This window comes from Schistocerca piceifrons, chromosome X, assembly GCF_021461385.2.
Source record: "Schistocerca piceifrons isolate TAMUIC-IGC-003096 chromosome X, iqSchPice1.1, whole genome shotgun sequence".
Classification (NCBI taxonomy): Eukaryota; Metazoa; Arthropoda; class Insecta; order Orthoptera; family Acrididae; genus Schistocerca; species Schistocerca piceifrons.
This window is the reverse complement of record NC_060149.1, coordinates 802,833,077-802,857,452: the sequence shown is the minus strand read 5'-3', so window position 1 is coordinate 802,857,452 and position 24,376 is coordinate 802,833,077. Positions and strand designations below refer to the sequence as shown.

Here is a 24,376-nt window from a genome sequence, read left to right as displayed (position 1 = left end):
TTCCTTCCACACCTTTTTGTGCAAATGCTCAAGGGCACATTTGTAGTATTCCTGGTTAATTGTCTGTCCTCCAGGGGTAAATCCATGATGCACAATATCGGTTGAATCGAAAAAAATCACCAACATTGTCTTCACCTTCGACCAATTTTGCCGTGCTTTTTTCGGTCGTGATGAACCTGGAGTCTTCCACTGCAAAGACTGCACTTTGGTTTGGATCATATTCATATACCACTCTGTGTCATTTTTAGTCTGAGTAATCATTTCTTGGCACACTTCAAGTCGGTATTGTCTCTGGTCACTTGACAACACTTTTGGAATGAATTCTGCAGATGCTCAACACATGTTCAGATCTTCAGTTAAAATTGACTAAACTGCATAGAAACTTAAATTAAGTTCATCAGCCATCTCTGTAATTGCAAGTCTATGATCAGAGCGCACAAAGTCATGAACTTTCACAACATTTTCCTTCGTTTTTGAGATGGAAGGACAGCCAGACCATGGTTTGTCTTCAAATGATTCACGGCCATTTTTAAATCTATTGAACCAGACAGAAACATTTGACTGGCTCATACAATTATCTCCAAAAGCTGTTTTTAATAGTCTGTAAGTCTTAGAAGCTGATTTCCCAGTTTTAAAACAAAATTTCACACAAACTCGTTGCTCCGTTTTTACGTCCATTTTCAGACGGACAGAATCCGGCAACAAGCCCTAACAGACTTGCACTCAATCAGCTGCTACAATGAACTGAACAGAGGAAATGCAGTTTCTTGTCAGAGGGCATTCAGGGACAAGCCAAAGACTCACTCCCCACCCTCTGTGTACCTGTCCGCCAAACCAGTAAGCAGTAGCGGATCCATTCTTAAAACTTTCCAATCGCTCCTTGTATGTTACCTAAATATATCAACCAGTTAACACTAAAATAAAAATGTATCAGGGTATACTACACAACATGTAATTTGGCAGTCTATACTTACACGAGTAGGTGGTTAAATGAGAATATGAATGTCAAGAAATATACCGGAACACTATGTTTGGTATTATCAATGCATAAGAGGTACAGATGAGCAATTTGAACAACAAAAACAATGTAAAGAGAGAAGAACTCACAACAATAACGCCATAACGCCAACAAACGTGGGGTAACAACCATCGTGGTTACATGTCGAAGAGTGAAAGTAAGCAAGTGAGCAGGTCAAGGCAATGTTAACTTACTAGTACCTTTCTAATTGTTCACAAGTCCTGTATGATGCAAGTGAACATTGCCTTGACCTAAAGTCTGGTTTTTGTTATGTGTTAATTTCATATTACCATTGTATATAATTTGATTTTTAAAATTTTACACCACCCCTTTTCTTATGTATTTTATACTGTTATCATTGGCCTGAAGATGGCATTATGTAACACTGAAACTGGTAGCAAAAGTAAAATAAAGTTGGAAATTTAGACAGCTGAAGGTGTCTCTATTAGACATTTTAAACTGAACAGCCGAGGTCCCACAACCATCTAGTATAAAGATGAACTTACAGAGACTTATGCGACGAGTTTCTTCGGCTTGGCATTGATTGACAGAGTTGCTGGATGGTCTTCTGAGGGATATTGTGTCAAATGCAGTCCACTGGCCTGTTAGATCTTCAAAATCATGAGCTGGTTGGAGGGCCCTGCTCATAATGCTCCAAACATTCTCAATTGGAGAGAGATCTGGTGATCTTACTGGCCAAATTAGGGTTTGACAAGCATGAACACAAACAGTAAGAACTCTCACCATGAGCCAGCAGGCATTATTTTGCTGAAACTTAAGCCCAGGATGGCTTGCCATTAAGGGCAACAAAACAGGTCTTTGAATATAAATAGTGTACTGCTACACAGTAAGGGTGCAGCGGATGGCAATCAAGATGTCCTGCTATGAAAAGAAATGGTACCTCAGACCATCACTCTTGGTTGTCTGGCTGTGTGGCAGGTGACAATCAGGTTTGTATCTCACTACTATCTGGGGCATCTCCAGACAATCTTTGCTGGCCATCTGGGTCCATCTGGAAGCAAGACTCATCACTGAAGACAATTCTGCTGCAGTCAATCAGATTTCAGGCTGAAGACGTGTCTGGAGATGACTTGGACAGCAATGTGATTCCAACCTGAGTGTTACCCATCATACGGCCCACCAACCAGGAGTCAAGGTCTAGGTGGCCATTTAATTTCATGGCACTAACCCTTTGGTTGTCATCCGCGGCACACTTACAGCACAGTAATACGTCAACTATTTTCTATACCTCGTTTTGCTGCCCTTTGTGGCAAGCCATCCTCGACTTACATTTCAGCAAGATAATGCCCACCTTCACATGATGAGAGTTCCTACTGCTAGTCTTCATGCTCGCTGAACCCTATCTTGGCCAGCAGGGTCGCTGGATCTCTCTGCGATTGAGAATGTTTGGAACATTATGAGCAGAGCGCTCCAACCAGATCAGGAGTTTGATGATCTAATGCACCAGTTGGACTGCATTTGGTCAATGAATGCAATGCTGAATTAATGTTTGCATAAGGGCCATTGGTGGACCAATGCCTAATTTTTTCAAATTGTGAAGCTGCTTCTCTTGAATAGATCACCTAATTTTTCTGAAATTATGTTCATCTGGTTGCCTCTACATGCCCATCACATCTCTCAATTTCTGTCCTATTCAGAAAACTCCTTCATGGTATACTGATTTTTTGTCTTAGGGTGTATAACATTTGGATTACGTAACACAGTTAACAACTATCAATAGGTAATTATACAGGATGCTTCAAGACTGGAGTGCATGAGAATGAGGGGGGGGGGGGGGAGGGGGGGGGGGGGGAGGGAGTATTGCTATAGTGAAAATAACCCCCAATGTTTCCCTGAAAATAAGTCCAACAATGTGTTGTTACTAAGTTACATAGCACAGAACTGTATGATACCTAGTACCCATGCCATATAAGACACTCTATTCATCCACCGTAAGCAGCAATACTGAACCCCTTAAGGCACACGTGGTGTAACCAGAGCTGTGAAGCCAGTGCAGGGCCCTGTAGCAAATGCTAAGAAGAGGCCCTCGGTTTGTTTTATGCATCAAAGTTAAAGTTATAAAATAAAACAGCACTTTACAAAAACAAAACTTTTCTCAATTTAATTTGGACAAATTTAGTTATAACAGTAGTCAAATCACCATCTCTATGTTCATTAAGGTGAGGCTGGTTAGCTGTTCTTGTCCCATGGTGCTTCTTAACACATTTCTAATGCCCTTTAATATTGAAAAAGAACATTCTGCATTGCAGTTGGTGATCATCAAAGACAAGTAACTGCCTAAGACTATTTCTACATTTAAAAAAACCACAATTATAACAAATTTTCCATAAAAACTTATAAAAATGCAGTTAAAGGGTCTCGTGCTTTCTGTTGTCAACAACAGCAGCCACATCTGTTTTGAGCAGCTCAGCAAACTGCACCAGTTCATCACCAAGGCTTTCTTCCAAATCATCTGGTTAAGCAATGATGACAACTGGAGCTATTTTCAAGATCTCTTCTGCTGTTAAAGACTTAAATGACGAAGTTTTCCAAATACACTAGCCACTTAATGGTATGTTTCCACTTGTTTAGCTAATGCACAGATTACATTATCAGTTATGACAGTAAATATCTGAACTTTAAAATGTTGAACAGGTCTTTTTTATTTTCTCCAGTTTCATCAAGTGTAGCACAGCTGCTGAAATTGTTGTACTCTGCATTTCACTTGCATCGTCTTGAAGTCTACTGCTTATATTATCACAGTCAGCACTTTTGCTTTTGCTTTAATATCTGAAAATGTGGACCAAATTGCTTGGACATACCAGTTTAATGATTTATAAAAGGTATATTATGTGTTAAGGTCTTGATCACATTGCTGCAGTGGGGCGCTAGTTGCTAACAAGCATTTTACAATTTTAAACAGTTTTTGATGTTGCTCAGCAACAGTCACACAATAATTTTTAAATGAAAACAGCACCATGTGACTGTAATGACAAACTCAATCACTTGAAAATGGCAGAAAATAAAAATCTGGGTCATAATTAAATGAACAACAATACAGTCAAATGACAGTGTGTGCATTTAAAAATTGTAGGGTTTTGTTCCAATTGACACTCATTATTCCCATTTCCAATTCAACCACCTTGGAAACTAGCCAGCTGGCCTGATGATGACTGTCTACTTTCAATCCATGTTATTAGATGTATCATCCAAAACTTGCTTGGTAGTAGTAAACTCACACACAAGTGCCTTCGTAGCAACTGCTCTCAGTATGGCCTTCCGTGTCCAAGAACCTTAAAAATCTTTCCACTGGTCCAAATCACACAGGACATAGTGCACTACCAGAGTCAGTTGGTCTACATATGACTTATCAGGAGTGGAATCTAATGAAGCAGAATAATGATTGACTCTCTCAATTTCACAAATAATACAATCCCATATGCTTGATGCAATTATGTGCATAAATTCCTTGCAAGTTATTTTTGACAAATATGATATATGTCCCTTTCCTTTATTTGTATGAATATATACATATATTGGGCAAGAAAAATGTCAAATTTGGCTATTAGTTCTCATAAACCTAAATTATTTCCATTGTGAGGTGATCCAAAGATTTCATCACTATCCTGAAATGCAAGACCTTGTTATGCTAAAAAAAGTTATAGCTGCAATAATTCATTCTAAAACTGTCCTTCAACACTTTTGTTCAGTCTCAGTTTGACTCGTAAGTTGAAAATAAACAGGTGCATCCTTGTTTTTTCCAAACTAACAATGATATTATCACTTGTCTATATGAAGCACTTTTTTCGTGAGTCTTCAACAAAATATTCACGATCTTCATCATCTAATTGGTCTTTTATAAATTATGATGAACCCTCTAAATTTGTAACTTTGCAAACAAAACAGAAAAGTTCCTCTTTAAATTTTGAATAGCACAACCAATCTCTCCCATGTATTTTATTTGTTAATTTAATTGTGTGCATGAAAAATCACTTTTGATAGAATCGTGTTTCTTTTTCCTTTGTCGTATATTTTACTTGAAGACAAAAAATTACTGTTCATATGTTGCACTTTGCTATTTCCATTCACAATCCAAAACTCTTGATCAAAGTTGCTTGGTCATTCATGAATATCACTGGGCTAAAATTTACTTTTGTGTCATTTTTGGCTCAGAGAATATGTAATAACATCAGAAACATGTAATATACTTTCCACCTCCATTTGTCTTGAAGAAGACATCTCAGGGGCAAGAAGGCTTGCTGTGCTTTTAACTTCTCTGTGGTTGGAAGATGATGTGGCTCAACTGGGAGGACTTGCATCTGTTCGACTAAAGTATCACTTTAAAAAAAAATGTGGCTACATCGGAAAGAGTTGAAGATAGCAATAAATAATTCCTACTGCCATCACCTGGTAGCGTTCTCGCTTCCCAAGCATGGGGTCCCGGGTTCGATTCCCGGCGGGGTCAGGGATTTTCACCTGCCTCGAGATGACTGGGTGTTTGTGTTGTCCTCATCATTTCATCATCATCCAGGAAAGTGGTGAAATTGGACTGAGCAAAGATTGGGTAATTGTACGGGCACTGATAACCACGCAGTTGAGCGCCCCACAAACCAAACATCATCATCATCATCAGCCATCACCTGTACAATGAGGTGCAACTTCTGTATTTTCTGCTTCGATTTCTTGAGATTCAGGACCATCATTCTGAATGTTACGAAAACTCAGAAAGCATACATGTTTTTGATATAATGCTTTTTCCCATTTTGCTCTTTTGTTTTACACTTTGCACTTTCATATGCATAATGTCAGCCCATATCTCTGGGCATGTGCAGGGATGCCAACCACATTTTGCTCCATCACACCACTGGTGCAAAATTACTAATGTTCCAGAACTTTTGGAACAGATCTCACATGTGTCACAACCCATCAACAGACCAAGCCAGTTACTCAATGGAACTTTTATCCCAGTAAATTAATTCAAACTGTAATGACTATTCATCTATCCTCGAGCACTGCATCTGCTATTGATATTGCCACAGTTGGAACAAAGTAACTAACAAACAGTTCTAAGAAAAGCAATTTAAGCTACATTAAAAACACACAACCATAAGGGTGATAAAAAAAGGTGCAAATTTACAAATAATAAGAGTCAAAGGTTACAGTCTTCCCTTGTACAATACAATACTTCCTAAATTTTATAAAATGCCTTTGCAGCCCTTTTTTATATCAAATTCCTGGAAATTATAATGAGGAAGTGTGTGCTCATGAAGGTTGGACATCAGAATGTTAATTTCCAGGTGTGTCCAGCTATTCTTAAGTGTTGCAAAGACTATTACTAGATTGCTAAATTATATGTTAGTGATATGAATTATGTTGAACAACAGACTGCCTTCATTGTGGTTCTGTTTGTTTTCCTTTATCTACAGTAAGCAACTGAATATAAATACTGAGAGAACTGTCATAATACTTAGTTTCTTGATGCTCAAGTAATTAACTCAAGTAACAGAACCCCCCCCCCCTTCCCCCCCTTGGGAAGATGTCCAGAAACTGATGTACATCCAAACTGAAGTGTGCTTGCACCCAATTGTGCATTCCCTGTAGTACAGATATGAGCAACAGACACATTTTTCACTAGTACAGGTAGGGTTTTGTTCAAGAGAGTCAAGACTCCTGATCCATTTAGTCACCAGTGAGGCATGCATAAGCCAGTTAAGTGATCATGGATACACAAACCGAGTCCAAAACGGTTTTTATGATCAGCACAACTGTACCACAGGGATTATCACTGGCATATTAATGTTATGTAAGTTCATGATGCCACCTCATCCAAGTGTTACTCTACAGTGAATAAAAGAAAAATGTCAGTATGTTGGTGGTCATGGGAAAGAATCACAAGCAAAATTCTGTTCATTATTGGAAACTGACCTTGTTTAGCCCCTGTATCCTTATCAGGTGGTATGGATACCAGGTGTAAAATACAGGGCAAGTCAGGAGGAAAGGTACATGCTTTGAGGGGTGATAATATTAGTGATTCCAAACAAAAAACTTCATATGGACGTATGCCCTATTCTGAATCTTTTCCGAGATAGAACACATTTAATATCACTTTTGTATGTTGTTCTTGAATAACTTGAAAACCGCACCCTCCAGCGAAAATGTGTCACAGTACAAAATTAAATTATATTAAATTTCCTACAAAAAGGTCCCATTCATTTTTCTCTATAACTAATGGTTTGTACGAAGAGAGCACAAGAACGCTGAAAAACTTCCTCAACGCACATGCGCTGTTGCTTGCGTAGTTTTTGTGGGCCAATTTGAGCTAGCATATTGAGGTAGCAAGTTTAGACAAACAGTTGGATATGGGACACTTGTGGTCTATCAAGTCGGGAAACTACCTAAAATTTCCATTCGGAATAGGGCATACATCCATATGAAGTTTTTTGTTCAGAATCACTATCACCCCTCAAAGCATGTACCTTTCCTCCTGACTCACCCTGTATATCAATCAGGCACTTGCACTTGCACTTGTTGTAATACGTGTCCTGCCAAATGTCCACAGATGGCAGGATTCAACATCAGCTACTTGAATAGGCAATACTGTGCCTGTTAAATACAGGCAAAACATCTTTTATGATGATTGCTGTCTGTGCAGAAAATGTTCCTGATACTGTATGCTGATTCATGCCCAATGCAATTTTCAGGGCCATTCACAAACAGCATAGCACCCTCCTCTAGATTAGAAAAGCACTCTATCTCTTAAAAGTAACCAACTACTTCTAATTTTGCACTGTTCTTTCTCAACTTCATCTACCTCCCACAGAACACAGGAGTCATCTATGTGTTACATACAGAGACATTTTTGTTTTATGCTGCAAGTAGAGTGGTACAGATAACATCACAAGAAATTCCTCACTATAATATTTTGTATTAAGGATACTTGGTATTAAATTTTGTACAATTTCTGTACATTACCAGCAACTGTAGAACATACTCTGACATCACCATTTTGTCTTATTTTGATGCAGGAAATCATTCCAGGCATTTGTTACAAATGTTTACACACATCTTGTATTTTTCTTAAAAATGACTACATGAAACTGTGCGTTATATGTAAGAATGTCATTCAAATATGGCTTACCTCCTTTACGGATATCTGTGTGTAGGTGAGCTAGACCCTTTGCAACAGATAGTGCCATTCTACATAAACAATTCCAGTCCACCAAATTACTCCTGAGATAATCCTGAAGGCAGCCATTTGTGGCATATGAAAGCACCAGCAAGTAATCAATGTATCCCTCAGCACTCACACGTTCATCTGACCCTGATCAATAAAAAATAATAATACTAACAACAAGAACAAGAACAACAACATAATAATAAAGGAACGTGCTGCCTCTAAGTGATTTGCACAGTCCTAATGGGATTATTTATAAATAATAAAATAAAAATAATGATGATGTCACATGTGCATTTACCGTAAATACAAGAATCTAAGTAATAAAATGCTATAAACTCAAGGGAGGTGAAATTTCAATTACTTAAAGTAACACAATTTTATCTTGAAGTTATTTTATGGGACTTAATTGTCTGCAATTTGGTATGACTTGTATTCTTTGCATCTGGGAAGATATATACTTATCAATTGTGTTTATGCTTGAAACCTTCAATACAAGTTTTTGTATTAACTGCTCATCCAATAGCATTGTTGGCCATTGGCACACAGGCATGATAAAAAACAACAACAAACAAAAAAACAAACTGAGCAACATTTTAAACATAAAGCAAAGAAACAAGTTGTCTGTCTGTCCATACAGAAAAACACACGAATAGCATCAATCTTTGATAATATTACACAAGTTTTATTAGTCAGTTCTACTCCATTCTCCTTCTCTCTATACATTTTGCTGTCTTCTCCAACAAAATTACAGCATTTTAAGGTGCACACTTATGTATACTCTCCCCCCCCCCCCTCTCACTTTTCCTCAGTTTCCCTTTACTGTGCACTTATACTGGCACTGCACATAATTTAGTCTGATGCTGATGAACCATTTTGTGCTTGGACTTGCTTTGATGTTTGTTAACGTTCCAGATCTGCCTCCTACAATGACTATTCACTGCGCACTATTTCTTACTTCTTGCTTATTACATTTTGGTCAAAGTAATGGTCAATGAAATTTGTTTTATTATTTGCAAAAGAGAAACATACATACCAAAATATGTTAACAAAGCAGGATTATCCATGAATGGTAAGCAATAGATATCACGTTCATTATGAAAGTATTGTCTGTGGTGGCCTGGAAATATTTTTACAGCAACTTCCTTGTCAAGCAATGTTCCTTTAAACACACATCCATATCGCCCCTGGCCTGAAACATATATGAAGACAAAAGGCTCTAACAACTGCATATGAAAAATACAAATACAGATTTCAGTAAACCTTACAGAAGTGTAATGTTACATAATAAAAAGTGATGGCTACATGGAGAGGTATGTGTGTCTGCAGGCGTGTACACACACACACACACACACACACACACACACACACACACACACACACACACACACACACAGTCCCCATTGCAAACATAGGGAATAGTGTACATAGCACGTATAGTGAAATGGAGGAGTGGATTGGAGAATGTGCATGTAGAATGAGTGGAATGGTGGGAGGGGGCTGGTGGCATCTGGATAGGGATGGGTGTGGAAAAGGGGCTAATGGAGACTGACGTCAGGGAGACTACAGGATCGAAAGAAGTGTTATTCAGAGAATCTGGTATTGTGAGGCACCCATTTAAGTCTCATACCATGTTTTGCTACTGGGTGGTCAACTGAAGACATCAGCTGTCAACAACTGTAAGTGACAGCCATCGAGAAATGGAATTATTGCATGCAAAACATGATATGCTTTATTCACATTAGATGGTATTTCCATAGTGTAAACTGAGAAATGGCAGCTATAACTCTAATTTCAAATTCTCACTAATGGAATCTTTGTAAGAATGCATGCATGTAGACAGTGATAAGTGCCAGAAACATAGCAGCCATTAGTAGTAATGTGTGCGGTGTTACAAATCTGGGGATGATGTGGATAACTAGAACTCAGATACAGATTCTGAATATGTTCCTGAACACAAATGTGCTTCAGGAGTTTTTGCTAATCATGTAAATGTGAGTATTTATTTAACAAAGTAAGTCGTGTCCCATACCACAGTTTGCATGAATTAACACAACAAGGTAATGGTTGAAATACCTTGACATTGTTCATGTGCTGCAGTATGGCAAGAATAAAAACAATTTTATATTTTGCTGAATCATAGATAAGTTTCTAAGGATGTTATATTTCACTATTATAAATATTATTAATGAAAATCTTAATACCAGAAACTGAAACAATTTGAACCTTTCACATCTGTATTTTTGAGAGATTTTGCAGTAGTGTTTCATTAATTTAAGCAACAAGCAAACTCTGGTAAGCCAATGTTAACCCATGTAAAGTGCATTCTGTTTGTACAGGGTGTTTCAAAAATGACCGGTATATTTGAAACAGCAATAAAAACTAAACGAGCAGTGATAGAAATACACCGTTTGTTGCAATATGCTTGGGACAACAGTACATTTTCAGGCGGACAAACTTTCGAAATTACAGTAGTTACAATTTTCAACAACAGATGGTGCTGCAAGTGATGTGAAAGATATAGAAGACAACGCAGTCTGTGGGTGCGCCATTCTGTACGTCGTCTTTCTGCTGTAAGCGTGTGCTGTTCACAACGTGCAAGTGTGCTGTGGACAACATGGTTTATTCCTTAGAACAGAGGATTTTTCTGGTGTTGGAATTCCACCGCCTAGAACACAGTGTTGTTGCAACAAGACGAAGTTTTCAACGGGGGTTTAATGTAACCAAAGGACCGAAAAGCGATACAATAAAGGATCTGTTTGAAAAATTTCAACGGACTGGGAACGTGATGGATGAACGTGCTGGAAAGGTAGGGCGACCGCGTACGGCAACCACAGAGGGCAACGCGCAGCTAGTGCAGCAGGTGATCCAACAGCGGCCTCGGGTTTCCGTTCGCCGTGTTGCAGCTGCGATCCAAATGACGCCAACGTCCACCTATCGTCTCATGCGCCAGAGTTTACACCTCTATCCATACAAAATTCAAACGCGGCAACCCCTCAGCGCCGCTACCATTGCTGCATGAGAGACATTCGCTAACGATATAGTGCACAGGATTGATGACGGCGATATGCATGTGGGCAGCATTTGGTTTACTGACGAAGCTTATTTTTACCTGGACGGCTTCGTCAATAAACATAACTGGCGCATATGGGGAACCGAAAAGCTCCATGTTGCAGTCCCATCGTCCCTGCATCCTCAAAAAGTACTGGTCTGGGCCGCCATTTCTTCCAAAGGAATCATTAGCCCATTTTTCAGATCCGAAACGATTACTGCATCACGCTATCTGGACATTCTTCGTGAATTTGTGGCAGTACAAACTGCCTTAGACGACACTGCGAACACCTCGTGGTTTATGCAAGATGGTGCCCGGCCACATCGCACGGCCGACGTCTTTAATTTCCTGAATGAATATTTCGATGATCGTGTGATTGCTTTGGGCTATCCGAAACATACAGGAGGTGGTGTGGATTGTCCTCCCTATTCACCAGACATGAACCCCTGTGACTTCTTTCTGTGGGGACACTTGAAAGACCAGGTGTACTGCCAGAATCCAGAAACAATTGAACAGCTGAAGCAGTACATCTCATCTGCATGTGAAGCCATTCCGCCAGACACGTTGTCAAAGGTTTCGGGTAATTTCATTCAGAGACTACGCCATATTATTGCTACGCATGGTGGATATGTGGAAAATATCGTACTATAGAGTTTCCCAGACCGCAGCGCCATCTGTTGTTGAAAATTGTAACTACTGTAATTTCGAAAGTCTGTCTGCCTGAAAATGTACTGTTGTCCCCAGCATATTGCAACAAACGGTGTATTTCTATCGCTGCTCGTTTAGTTTTTATTGCCATTTCAAATATACCGGTCATTTTTGAAACACCCTGTAAGTAAACAATGTTAAGTACCTATTGATAAATTTTTACAAATAAAATTTGGTAAAATTTAGAGATTCTGAGCAAATAATGTCATAGGATCATATGTCCTATTCTTAACAGTTTCTGAGGAAACTGTTGAATACAATGGGGAGCAAGACAAATGCAAGTATAGTAAATGAAACATTGGGATTTAACATTTTGTTTAATTGTGTACATTTCCTCGCAAAAAGAACAGAGTGAACACAAAGGAGAAACTTCTCACTTTTATTTTACACGTGTGTTCAAGTGATGATCATGATGATGATGATGAAGTCCCATACTCTGTGACAGAATGCAGGGAACGACGCGGGAGACCCTCACTGCCACACTAGGCGAGGTCCTAGTAGATGTGGTTTGCCACTGCCTTCCTCCGACCGGAATGGGGATGAAGGAGCGTACAAATGAGCTCAGATCAGCAACACAGCAGCTGTCTACAAGAACTGCAAAATGCATGCAGTTGACAGTGGACTTTTTGAACACCTTTTGTAAGGAGATATATACTACCAAACAAAACATCAGATCACAGTGTTTCACTTGCTATCACCTGCACTTGTCCTGTTACCCACTGTGTTCATTAGTTTCCTAGGAAGCTGTCAAGGACAGGACATACGCTCATATGACATGTTTTTATTCAGGATCACTAATATTACCACTCCTCAAAGCATGTACCTTTCCTGCTGACTCTCCCTGTATACTTGTAAACAATGGCTTATCTGAATTTAAAATCACATTGCATGTACTTGAAATATCTCATTTATGAGAGTTTATTGAAACTTTACTGTGAAATTTCTCAAATCAACCAACTTGTCCCCTACCACTGCTTACAGCTAAGGTCTTCAAATCTGTCCCTAACCACAGTTTAGCAGTGGCTATCCATTCATATGGACAGTTGGCTGTTGGCCATGCCCACATAAAAGACTACACTGTACTTCTGACTGGAGTAGGATGTGATATGTGGGGGCATAGGACATGGTCTTGTACTTGTCTCTTGAGTCTTCAATAGGGATATGAGCCCTGTAGGTGAAGACACTATCACTGTCTTAAAAATGACAGTAATTATCTGACAGAAGTTATCCACCTACAAGCCCTGTCACAGTGATCTCGCCCAGAAATCTTGCATAGCCTCCAATCCCTACCCAAGACACTCACTCTCTTGCTCAAAACAAATGAACAGGACATCTCTGACTTGATGTCTGAATAAGTTGTTGGAAAGGAAGGACTATACATAGACGGTAGGACATCTCTGAAGTCTCATTTGTGGAGATGTTTAAGGAGATTATGCTTTTAAGAAGTATTGCAGGCATTTTGAGGTTAAAAAATGTGAGGTACCTTACAGGCATGTTTGTAGGAATGCCTGTGGTACTGCCATGTCCAGCTGGGCGAGTTTGACATGAGTGGACAGGTACAGTTCCTGGATTCTAGGGGGAACATCTGGGACCAACTGACTGTGTGTTCCACAGTCTTTTCTCACTTTCAGAAGAGAGTGAACAAAGCATATTCACTGAGGGAGACAAAGTCTCCACGAAGTCAGTTTATGTTAAACACAGCTAGCAAGATATCATGACAGGCTCTACTGAGTTCAGTTGTTACTAGAGAAACACTATAAGGCAATCTGGAATCAATTTCTAACTCTGGAAAGGCCCAGTGGTATTCTTCATTATCATTTAATGTGAGAACCAACCACCCCTCCCTACCAGTACCCAATGTAAGTGACATGTTTAGTAATGTTTAATTATAAGCAGACTGAATGGTCGGCCAGTTCTTACTTTTGGGAGGCAAAATTCCAAATACTAGGAAAAAATTATTCCTAGCTTTCACAAGTTACCTGCTCCTCAATCAGGGAGCGAATAAAGATTAGTAGAGGAATGTTAGAAGTGAAACAGCTTTCAGAGCCAAAGTTCAGGATGGGCCCACTTGCCGTGAGGATGGGTAGAGGGGGATGGGGGAACAAAGTCTCTTCCCCTTGTCCTCATACTAAGTGAGTCCCTCTCAGCTTGAAGTCTAACTGACTGCACCTCCTTTCCAACCTCATCCATTGAAGCTTCCTTTCCTGCCTGAGGAAGGAACAGACAAGTTCCAGCACCTACAAACTGTATGTTCCAGGTTTAAGACTTTCTATCAGTAGGTTTTGATTGGGTGAACCTTGATATCCTCATGCAAAAGTTAAAATATTATGGAACAGTAAGACACAGCAGGTTAATGGTTTTTATCTTATCTGAATGACGGAAAGCAATGTGCAGGATTATTTTAAATGATGGACCCATTTTCAAAACTTTGTATTTATTCAAGTACAAATCCAAAATGAACAAGCTTTAGCCAATAAAAAGTAGAAGTTTCGAAAGTTTTTTTTCATAATGTTTGAAATCAATCTAATAAATTTAGTAATTTGTAATTAATTAGTTTTTAATAACTACTTAATAATTAGAAATGTGATAAATGTTATAAATGTTCAATGTGGCCACCATTAGCTGCACAGCAATGCAATAGCCAAACTCATCCCACACACACGAAAGCATATCTGCTGTTACTGAGTGCACAGCAACAGTGATCCGGTTCTGCACATTGTTCATAGTGGTTGGTAGAGGTGGGATGTAAGCAGCTGCCTTCACATAACCCCATAAGAAACAGTCACAGGCAGTGAGATCAGGAGATCTTGGTGGCCCGAAGTGCAGAGCCAGGTCCTCAAAGTCCCCTGCGACCCATCCAGTGCTGAGGAAGGGAGTCATTCAAAAATCCTCGTACACCACGGTGCCAATGAGGCAGAGCTCTGTCCTGTTGGAAAATGAAGTCCTGGGAATCTTCCATAACTTGAGGGACCATACAGTTGGTTGGGGTATTCCAAGTTCTCAACTGGCTCTATTGGTAGACGTACTGGGACCGCCCACAAAACTTTCTTGAATCCGTCAGATTTCATCCTCTGACAAATGTGGACAGCCTATGCTTTTTCCCTTGCACAAATTGCCAGTCTGTTTAAATTGCTTAAACCAATGGGTAATGCTTTTGCGAGTTCATGGTTGAATACTGAATTTGGTACGAAATGCCCACCACACTGCAATTTGCAACTCACTTTTCACGTACTCAAGAGTGCAGAAAACCTTGTGCTCCACAGTCACCTTCTCACTCACAGCTGACAGTGAAATGGAATGACGACCCTATTGCCACATGAACTGTACTTGCCACTTCTGAAACCATCACCGCCCACCCGCCCACCACCACCACCACCACCACCACCTATCAAAAACTTTGAAACTTGCTCTTTTCATTGGTATAAAGCTTGCTCATTTTGGATTTGTATCTGAATACATATGAATTTTTGAAAATGGGTCCATCATTAGAATAACCCTGTATATCAGTTCAGTGTTAAGCACGTAACAATATACACTCAGAATTTAAAGCATCAGACATAGTGTATCAAAAGGTTCAATTTTTGTAAGTAGAAGATTGTTTGTGTATAACCAGAAACCACGGTTTCAGAAGAAACAAATTTTGTCTTTTTTGCATTAGATACAAATTAGTACAGGAATAAAATGTAATATCAGTTCTATTATGGAATAGGCAAATAATAAAATATCTGAAAACATCAACAGATGGTTCAAGGCAAACAGACATGGGCGTACCCAGCGAGGGGCAGGGGTGGGGGTGGGGGCAGCTGTCCCCCCCCCCCCCCTTCATTAGAAGATATTCGCAGTTTTTCACTAGTTTACTGTTTTATTTAATATGAAATGCTGCATGTTTTCTCGGATTGTACAAGTGCATTCTTGTATTTAAAATGTTTATGAAAAGCAGTTTTTCACTCGTTTACTGTTTTATTTGAAAGAAGTGCTGTACGTTGTCTCGAGTCCTTGTTTCCTGAGACTAGTATGACCTGCCCTCCCCCCCCCCTTCCCCCTCCCCCCTAGTTCAGATCCTGGATACGCCCTTGTAAACAGATTATAATTAAATTTTGGTGTGACTCAATACATACACTTCAGTACTTCAAACAGAACTCCATGACCTATACAAATAGGTTTTGCAATTAATGAAATAAAAGAAGCAAAAAGTGTATAGTTATTGGGACTACAGATAGATCACAACCTTAATTGGAAAATCCATTGCCTAGAATTAATGAAGTGCTTTATAATCAACTTACTTGGACAGTATTTTTAGTACACACAAGCGTTATATAAGAATTATATCTGATGATAATTCTAGAACATCCTGCAATGACCTCCTCAAAAAACTGTGTATTTTTACACCTCCTTCACAATACATATGTATTCATTAATGTCCTTTGTCAGTACCAACATTTTTGTTCTCTCAATACATGGTGGAAAGCAAGAATACAATAAATAGATCAAAACAAACTTCTGCAAAGAAAGACTAGAGGCAAAGGAAAGACACAGAGGTACAAACATATTCAACAGCCTGCTAGAGCACACTAAATATAATATAGATAATGTGGTAGTTTCTAAGGAGGAATTGAAGAACTTTCTATTTGGCAACTCCTACTCCACTGAAGCCAATTTTCACAGAAATTCTCAAATTTAATGTTTTATATTATTTAATGATTAGAATTAGCAATGTAAGACACCAGTGTCTCATAATGCTAAGTCATTTCACTGCATTGCACTTACATTAAACTAAATGTATGTCTCAGACTTATTTCCACATCCCTGCTGCACCTCTTGGTGAATTCCATGAAATATGATGAATGTAGTGTAGCTGGCAGAGAACATTTCAGAATGATAGTCCACAATAATAAAAACTGAAGTGAAACTCAAGTAATGATATTCTCTCATTACCAATGTGGCTAAAAGTATGCATTTAACCCACATTACACTTCATGAGAAATTTTTCAGTATGATGCTTCTTGGTATAGCCCAATAATTGCAAATATTTTACTGAGTGTCAATGAATATATTTACTTACCTACAATTGTGGATATTTTTAGGTGTTCCAAGGCATAGGTGTCGGATTGGTAATTTCCTGGACTTCCATTGTCCATAAGATGAACAGCATCAGCTGTCTGCTTGTAAATAGAGGCTTCATGTATTTTCCACAAAACGATTACTCCAACACCCACAGAAATTAACACTAGTACAAGGCCACAAACTAAGGCAATCAGAATAGTTCGATATCCATCGTCAGCAGGTTCCATTAAACTTGTAGCTATGAAAAAGAGGATGAGTGAAATATGTTGGTTATTTAATAATACTTTATCACATAAATAGAGAGAAGTATTGTACATGTTAAAGGAAATTTTCAGAAATGCTCAACATAGAAGGATGATGAGAAACATAAATCTGCAATGTTATGTTACTAGTTCATAAAAAATCAAGTATTCAAAATTTATTCTGAGGCAGCTACAGATGAAGTTCTGCAAGTCTAGTCTTTAAGTATAAATGAAATCACACACACACCTCCACCAACAAAATTTGACATGTTGTTTGTGGACATTTTCTGAGACAGAACAAGCAACACTGAATGAAACCTTGACGACCAGCAGTAAAATAAGCATTGCTGTTGTTAACAGCAAGTAATGTGAGTGAATGGAACAAGTTTGTTACCAAAATAGACCCACAGCATATGCTGTCTACATTTGCACTACTGTGCACATACTTTCACTGCAATACTGATACAAGGGGTAAGAATCAAATTAAATGTAATTACTCAGTAACGAACCTCTAGAGACCACATGTCCCATACACCAAAATCCTCAGGAACTATCCTGAACAACTATCTAAATTTTGTCAGTGGAGTTCTGGTTCCCCTGGATATGATGTGTGTGTAGGGAACAAATCCAACAGTGTCCACAGAAAGTCTTAATGGCCAGAATACAACATGACTGACCATATAAGAAGAAGCAAACTGTATTTGTAATCAAATGCTGTTTTAAAACTGTGAAAGCAGTATTCTTAGGATCGTGCAAGGAGCAAAATGACAGCAATTCTTAACTCCATTACTCACTGGACAGATGGGGCACATAAATTTCACTTTCCACTGATACACCAGGATATCTACAACAGTCAAGGCAGATGGAGACTAACTGGGACTAAATCCCAAACCAACCGAACTGCTTCATTCCCATAATGTTATCTACGAATATTGTGTTACAGTGCAAAGGGACTTAAGTTGCATATAAACCTGTGAAAATAAGTAAATGGAATGAAGATCAGAATTTAATGTCCTGTCATGTATGAGGTTATTACAGACAGAACTAAGGATCAAATAGGATAACTAGGCATGTGCTTTTCAGTGAAACCATCCAACCATTCACTCTAATCAGTTTAGGGAAACGATAGAAAACCAATGGCCACACTGTCATTTAAACTCCGATCAAAGTTCATTGCCCAAACCACCACAATTTTGATAGTAAAACTGCATTTTAAACATTACCTAAGACTAACTAGCTAGTCTCCCTCAAGGGACCTGAAATATATTCAAAAACTAGGCTTTTATAAATGCTGCAAAAAATGGACTTTTAACATAAATGGAACTATTATCACCACTTCAATCAACACCAACCTAACTCATGTCAAATTTTAAAAATTGGAAACTCCAGATTGGATTATCAACAGTGTAAGGAAAAGATAGACTGCTACTTATAATAAAGCTGACACATTAAGTTGCAAACAGGCACAACTAAAATACACTTACACACAACCTTTTGGCCATAAATCTGAAAAAAAGAAGAAAAAGAAAATCATACACACAGTCATTCACACAAGCAAGCTCACCTCAACACACATGACCACCATCTCCGGCAGCTCACACCAGAATGCAACTGTCAGGTAAATGGAAGCAGCAATCTGAAGGGCGTGGGGAAGGGAAAGGGGTAGCAGTGAATGGGTGGGGGGGAGAACAATGGTGGTTGGTGGAGTGTGCAGGGACGAGACTGCCAACAGATGCAGCATCAGGAGCCTGTGAGGTGGGAGGGGGAAACAGGAAGTGAAAAAGGAGAGGTATAAGGAAAGATGCGTAAGTACATTGGCTGAGGACAGCACACAAAGAGGGTGGGAGGCAAGAAAAGGGAGTAGGTGACAAGACAGAGGGGGAAGAAACTGTTGGATGGAGGGTGTGGGACAGTATGTTACTGTAGGTTAAGGCTGGAATAATTTTGGGAGTGGAGAATGTTTTGTAGGGATAACTCCCATCACCAAAGTTCAGAAAAGATGGTGGTGGTGGTGGTGGTGGTGAGGGGGATCCACATGGCTCAAGTAGTGAAGAAGCCATTTAAATGAAGCACGATATGTTCAGCTGCTTGTTATACCACAGGGTAGTTTACTTTGCTCTTGGCCACAATCTGATAGTTGCCGTTCATCTTGGTGGACGGCTGGTTGGTAGTTACACCAATATGAAAAGCTGTACAATGATTGCAGCAGAGCTGGCATATGACATGGCTGCTTTCACATGTGGCCCAGTCCTGATGGGGTAGGCTAAGCCTGTGATAGGACTGGAATACCAAGTGCTGGGGGTGGACTCGGCAAGTCTTATACCTGGGTATTCCACAGGGATAAGATCCTTAGTCAAGGGATTGGGATTGCAAGTGGCATAGGGTGGACTAGGATGTAGTGGAGATTGGGGATCAACATAACTTCACTTTAGAAGGTGAGGGGGAGGGGGGGGAGGGTAATCTTGGGTAGGATGTTCCTCATTTCACAGCATAATGACTGTGGTTCAGTTGTTCCAGTCTGTGTTGGTACTGGACGATGAGGAGGGCACTCCTTGGCTGGTTCTTGGGGATGGTGGGAGGACTTGGGGTGCGAGGGGGAATGGCACAGGAGAGCTGTTTGTGAACTATGTCTGGGGATAGTGTATGTTTGAAGGCCTTGTTGAGACCCTCGCCACACTGTGCAAGTGAGTTTTTGCCACTGCAGATATGCCATCCCCTGGTGGCCAGGCAGTATGCCACCGCCCTGTACACCAACATACCTCACGCCCATGGTCTTACAGTTATTGAAGACTTCCTTTCCCAACTTCCTTCACTTCCTTTCCCAACTTCCTTCAGACTCCAGACCCACTACCTTATTCCTCATACACATTCCTAACTTTATCCTAACTCACAACTACTATTGCTTTGAAGGGAAGGCACACAAACAAATCTGTGGCACAGCTGTGGACACCCACATGCCACCCTCCTCTGCCAACCTGTTTATGGGCCATCTAGACGAGACCTTTCTAGCTTCACAAAATGCCAAATCCCTAGTTTGGTTCAGGTTCATTGATGATATCTTTACGGTCTGGATTCTGGACCAAGATGCCCTATATTCATTCCTGCACAATCTCAACAACTTCTCTCCCATTCACTTCACCTGGTGCTCCTTAATTCAGTGTGCCATCTTCCTGAAGAAGAGAAATTTGTTAACATCCAGTATTGATTTAAGTGTCAGGAAGTCATTTCTGAAAGTATTCGTATGGAGTGTAGCTATGTATGGAAGTGAAACATGGACGATAAATAGTTTGGACAAGAAGAGAATAGAAGCTTTCGAAATGTGGTGCTACAGAAGAATGCTGAAGATTAGATGGGTAGATCACATAACTAATGAGGAAGTATTGAATAGGATTGGGGAGAAGAGAAGTTTGTGGCACAACTTGACCAGAAGAAGGGATCGGTTGGTAGGACATGTTCTGAGGCATCAAGGGATCACCAATTTAGTATTGGAGGGCAGCGTGGAGGGTAAAAATCGTAGAGGGAGACCAAGAGATGAATACACTAAGCAGATTCAGAAGGATGTAGGTTGCAGTAGGTACTGGGAGATGAAAAAGCTTGCACAGGATAGAGTAGCATGGAGAGCTGCATCAAACCAGTCTCAGGACTGAAGACCACAACAACAACAACAACCTTCCTGGACACTGCAGCCTCCTTTCTGATGGCTCCATCCACACCTCTGTCCACATTAAACCCAACAACCACCAATGGTACCTGCATTTTGACTGCTTTCATCCCTTCCACACCAATAAATCCCTCCCGTACAGCCTGGCCATCTAGGGACAGAATACCTGTACTGACAAGAATTCCCTTGACCAATATGCTGAGGATCTGTCCAAGGCCTTCACAGACAGACACTATCCTGCACACCTAGTCTGCAAACAGATCTCCCATGCCATTTCCCCCTCACACCCCAAATCCTCTCACCATCCCCAAGAACCAGCAACAAAGGAGCACCCCCTTTGTCACCCAACACCACCCCAGACTGGAACAACTGAATCACATTCTTTGCAGGGCTTTAATTACCAATCATCATGCCATGAAATGAGGGACATCCTACACAAGATCCTTCCTCCCCCCCCCCTTTTCCCTTTCCAAAGAGATGTTCTGTCGACTCCCAACCTGCACAATATCCTAGCCCATTCCCATGCCACTCCCAATCCCAATTCCTTGTCACAAGGATCATATCCCTGTGGAAGACCCAAGTGCAAGACCTGTCCAATCCACCCACCTAGCACTTCCTATTCCAGTCCTGTCACAGGCTTATCCTACCCAAACAGAGACCGGGCCGCCTGTGAAAGCATGCATGTCACATACCAGCTCTGATGCAACCACGGTACAACTTTTTATACTGGTATGACTACCAATCAGCTGTCCACCAGGATGAATGGCCATCACCACCAATCTGTAGCTAATAGCAAAGTAGTAGACCATCCTGTGGCACAAGATGCAGCTGAACATAAAATGCTTGATTTTAATGGCTGCTTCACTACCTGAGCCATGTGGATTCTCCCTACTACCACCTGCTTTTCTGAACTACGCAGACAAGAGTTGTCCTAACAACACATTCTCTGCTCCCGAAATTATCCTGCCCTTAATCTACATTAACATACTGTCCCACATCCTCCACCCAACAGTTTCAACCCCCTTTGTCCTATCACCTCCTCCCTACTCTTGTCTCCCACTTTCTTTGTGTGCTGCCCTACACCAATGCACCAAACCATCTTTCCCTGGTCCTCTCTTTCTTTGCTCCCTGTTCCCCCCTTCCCCCTTCCCACCTTCTTGCCCAACAGCCTCCTACCCCTGTGCCTGTTGGCACTCTAGTCCTTGCACACTCTGCCAAACAGCATTCTTCTCTGTTCCACTCATACACTACTATCTCTTCCCCTTCCCCACCCCCTTCAGATTGTTGCTTCCCTTCTATGTAACAGCTGCATTCTGGTCCGAGCTGGCAGAGATGGTGGTGGTGATGTGTGTGTGTGTGTGTGTGTGTGTGTGTGTGTGTGTGTGGTGTGCTTGCTTGTGCCAATGAATGTGTGCTTGTTTCTTTTTCTGATGAATGCTGTGAACGAAAGCAAATGTGTAAGTGTCTTTCAGCTGTGCCTGTCTGCAACTTAACATATCATGTTTACAGTAAGTAACAATTTACCTTTACCTTATGTTCTTGTCAAATATTGCACACAAAAACCAATTTTGTTCTTAAATAGATACACAAAGCAAAGCCGATGCTTAGCTGACTTTATTACACCACTATGTTATAAGGAACACAAACTGACTAATTAACAATGTCCACAAAAATTTACTAATGTTATTCCAGTTAATGAGAGCCAACTTTAAAAAATTAATAGAAAAAACTGGTAATGTTCACTACAGAAGACTTACACACAACTTATTCAGAGACTCCCTACTCAAACTCCTTCTATCCCAAAAGCATCCAGACAATCAATGGACATGCTGGATACAAAGAATTCAAAGTTCTTGGCTGGTAAGAACGTGACAACAGACCAAAAATGGCCTGAGTTATATAGTCCGCTCCCCCCCCCCCTTTTTTTAATCAAGTGGATTGTATTCATTCATCATGACTCTGATACCAGCTCTCTATCAATTATCTTAGAAAATGTTCCATTTTCCCCCCTCAGTCTTCCATCCAGCTCACTGATCAACAACAACTCAAATAGGATTTCAGAGACCTGTTGAAAGAATATACAATAGTCACATATTGAGATAGTTTTCTGTTTGCCCTGGAGAAATTGCAGAACCCTCGATTACATACCTTAATATTAGTTCATCTATCACAGAATAACACCTGTATCATTCACTGTGACAATATCATTTTCACGAGATCTGATATTAAATCAGATTTTACTTTAGTAAACATACATAACTAATATAATAGCTATGGTCTCTTGAACAAATGATCTACTATCATCTTGTTGAATCTTAACTAATTCCTGTGGTTTCCTTGGGTTATCACATACAAATGTTGATATGATTTCTTCAACAAGGTATGGTCCAGCAGCTAAGTGAATGGATCTGTAATTACATGTTAACACAAATCTTTAGATAGAAGCATACATCCCAGTTCTAAATGGTCATGCAGAATAGGAGATTTTTTTTAAAAAACCTTGTCACCATACTGTAGCTGCCAACAGTCTTCCAGTTATTTGAAGGAACAGCTTTATTTGAAATGTTATTAAACTGGGATAAAAACCTTATGTCCTACCTTCCTAATTCACATATCTCTCACCTCCCAAGAATTTAGGCTGCATATGAATGCCGTTGGCTTTCACTTTCGGGTGGCCATTTGCTATAATAAACAAAATGATCAAGCAGAAGGGCTCTTAGGAGGATGGCCGAAGCTACATATCATGGCAAGCATGAGAGAGTTCATATTCCTCAAGCATATACGAAAATGCTCGACTGTGACACAGCTTTACTTCTCTGTGCTTAGCTAGTAGAAGAAGTGAGTTTGCCACATAATCAGTGTTTTAGATCCAAGAAACAAATCAGGTACTCGAACGCATTGCACAATGCATCATACACTTTTATTTCACAACCCATAGCTTAAGTAATAATCTGCAGAAATTAGGTGCTACAGCTTGAGGATTAAAATGTCCATCATCGTGTGACGATTATTATTTTATTATTGACAAGATATGTTTAATGATGGTCTGTGCAAACAAATAGGAGCCACAGTTAATACAAAGTAATGTAAAAGAGGCATAGGTACAAACACAAAGGATATATGACATCATCTTTCTAGCATCCAATGATTTCATTCATAAGCCATTTCATTGTTCAGCTTCTGAGTGGCAACATTTGACTTGATAAACTATGACATTTATTAATCTACTTTTGGTTTGCTCCCAGGGATGAGACTAGAATTAAAATTATGGTAACTTAATGTAACAATAGAAATTCAGTTCGCTGCAAATAGTAAGGCAAGGACCATAACTCATCTTGCACACCATGCACAAAAATAATATCAAAACTAACAAAACTGAACACTGAGATGATGACTACATCCGCAGTAAAATACAGCATAGAACCTGCACTGACCAGTGAAAGCATAGTAAGTCACT

The 24,376-nt window shown here is 39.9% G+C and overlaps 1 protein-coding gene across 5 annotated transcripts in view; it reads right to left on the bottom strand.

Moving 5' to 3' along the window:
• The window catches only part of LOC124723103 (bone morphogenetic protein receptor type-2), a 371,581-nt gene that overhangs the window by 75,151 nt on the left and 272,054 nt on the right, over positions 1–24,376 (bottom strand). For all 5 annotated transcript variants that reach the window (XM_047248280.1, XM_047248279.1, XM_047248282.1 and 2 more), the window contains 3 exons: positions 17,015–17,254; positions 9,229–9,384; positions 8,157–8,339 (listed from right to left, as the gene is read on the bottom strand). In XM_047248280.1, the coding sequence (XP_047104236.1) occupies positions 8,157–8,339; positions 9,229–9,384; positions 17,015–17,254 (579 nt within the window). The remainder of the gene's footprint in view (positions 1–8,156; positions 8,340–9,228; positions 9,385–17,014; positions 17,255–24,376) is intronic.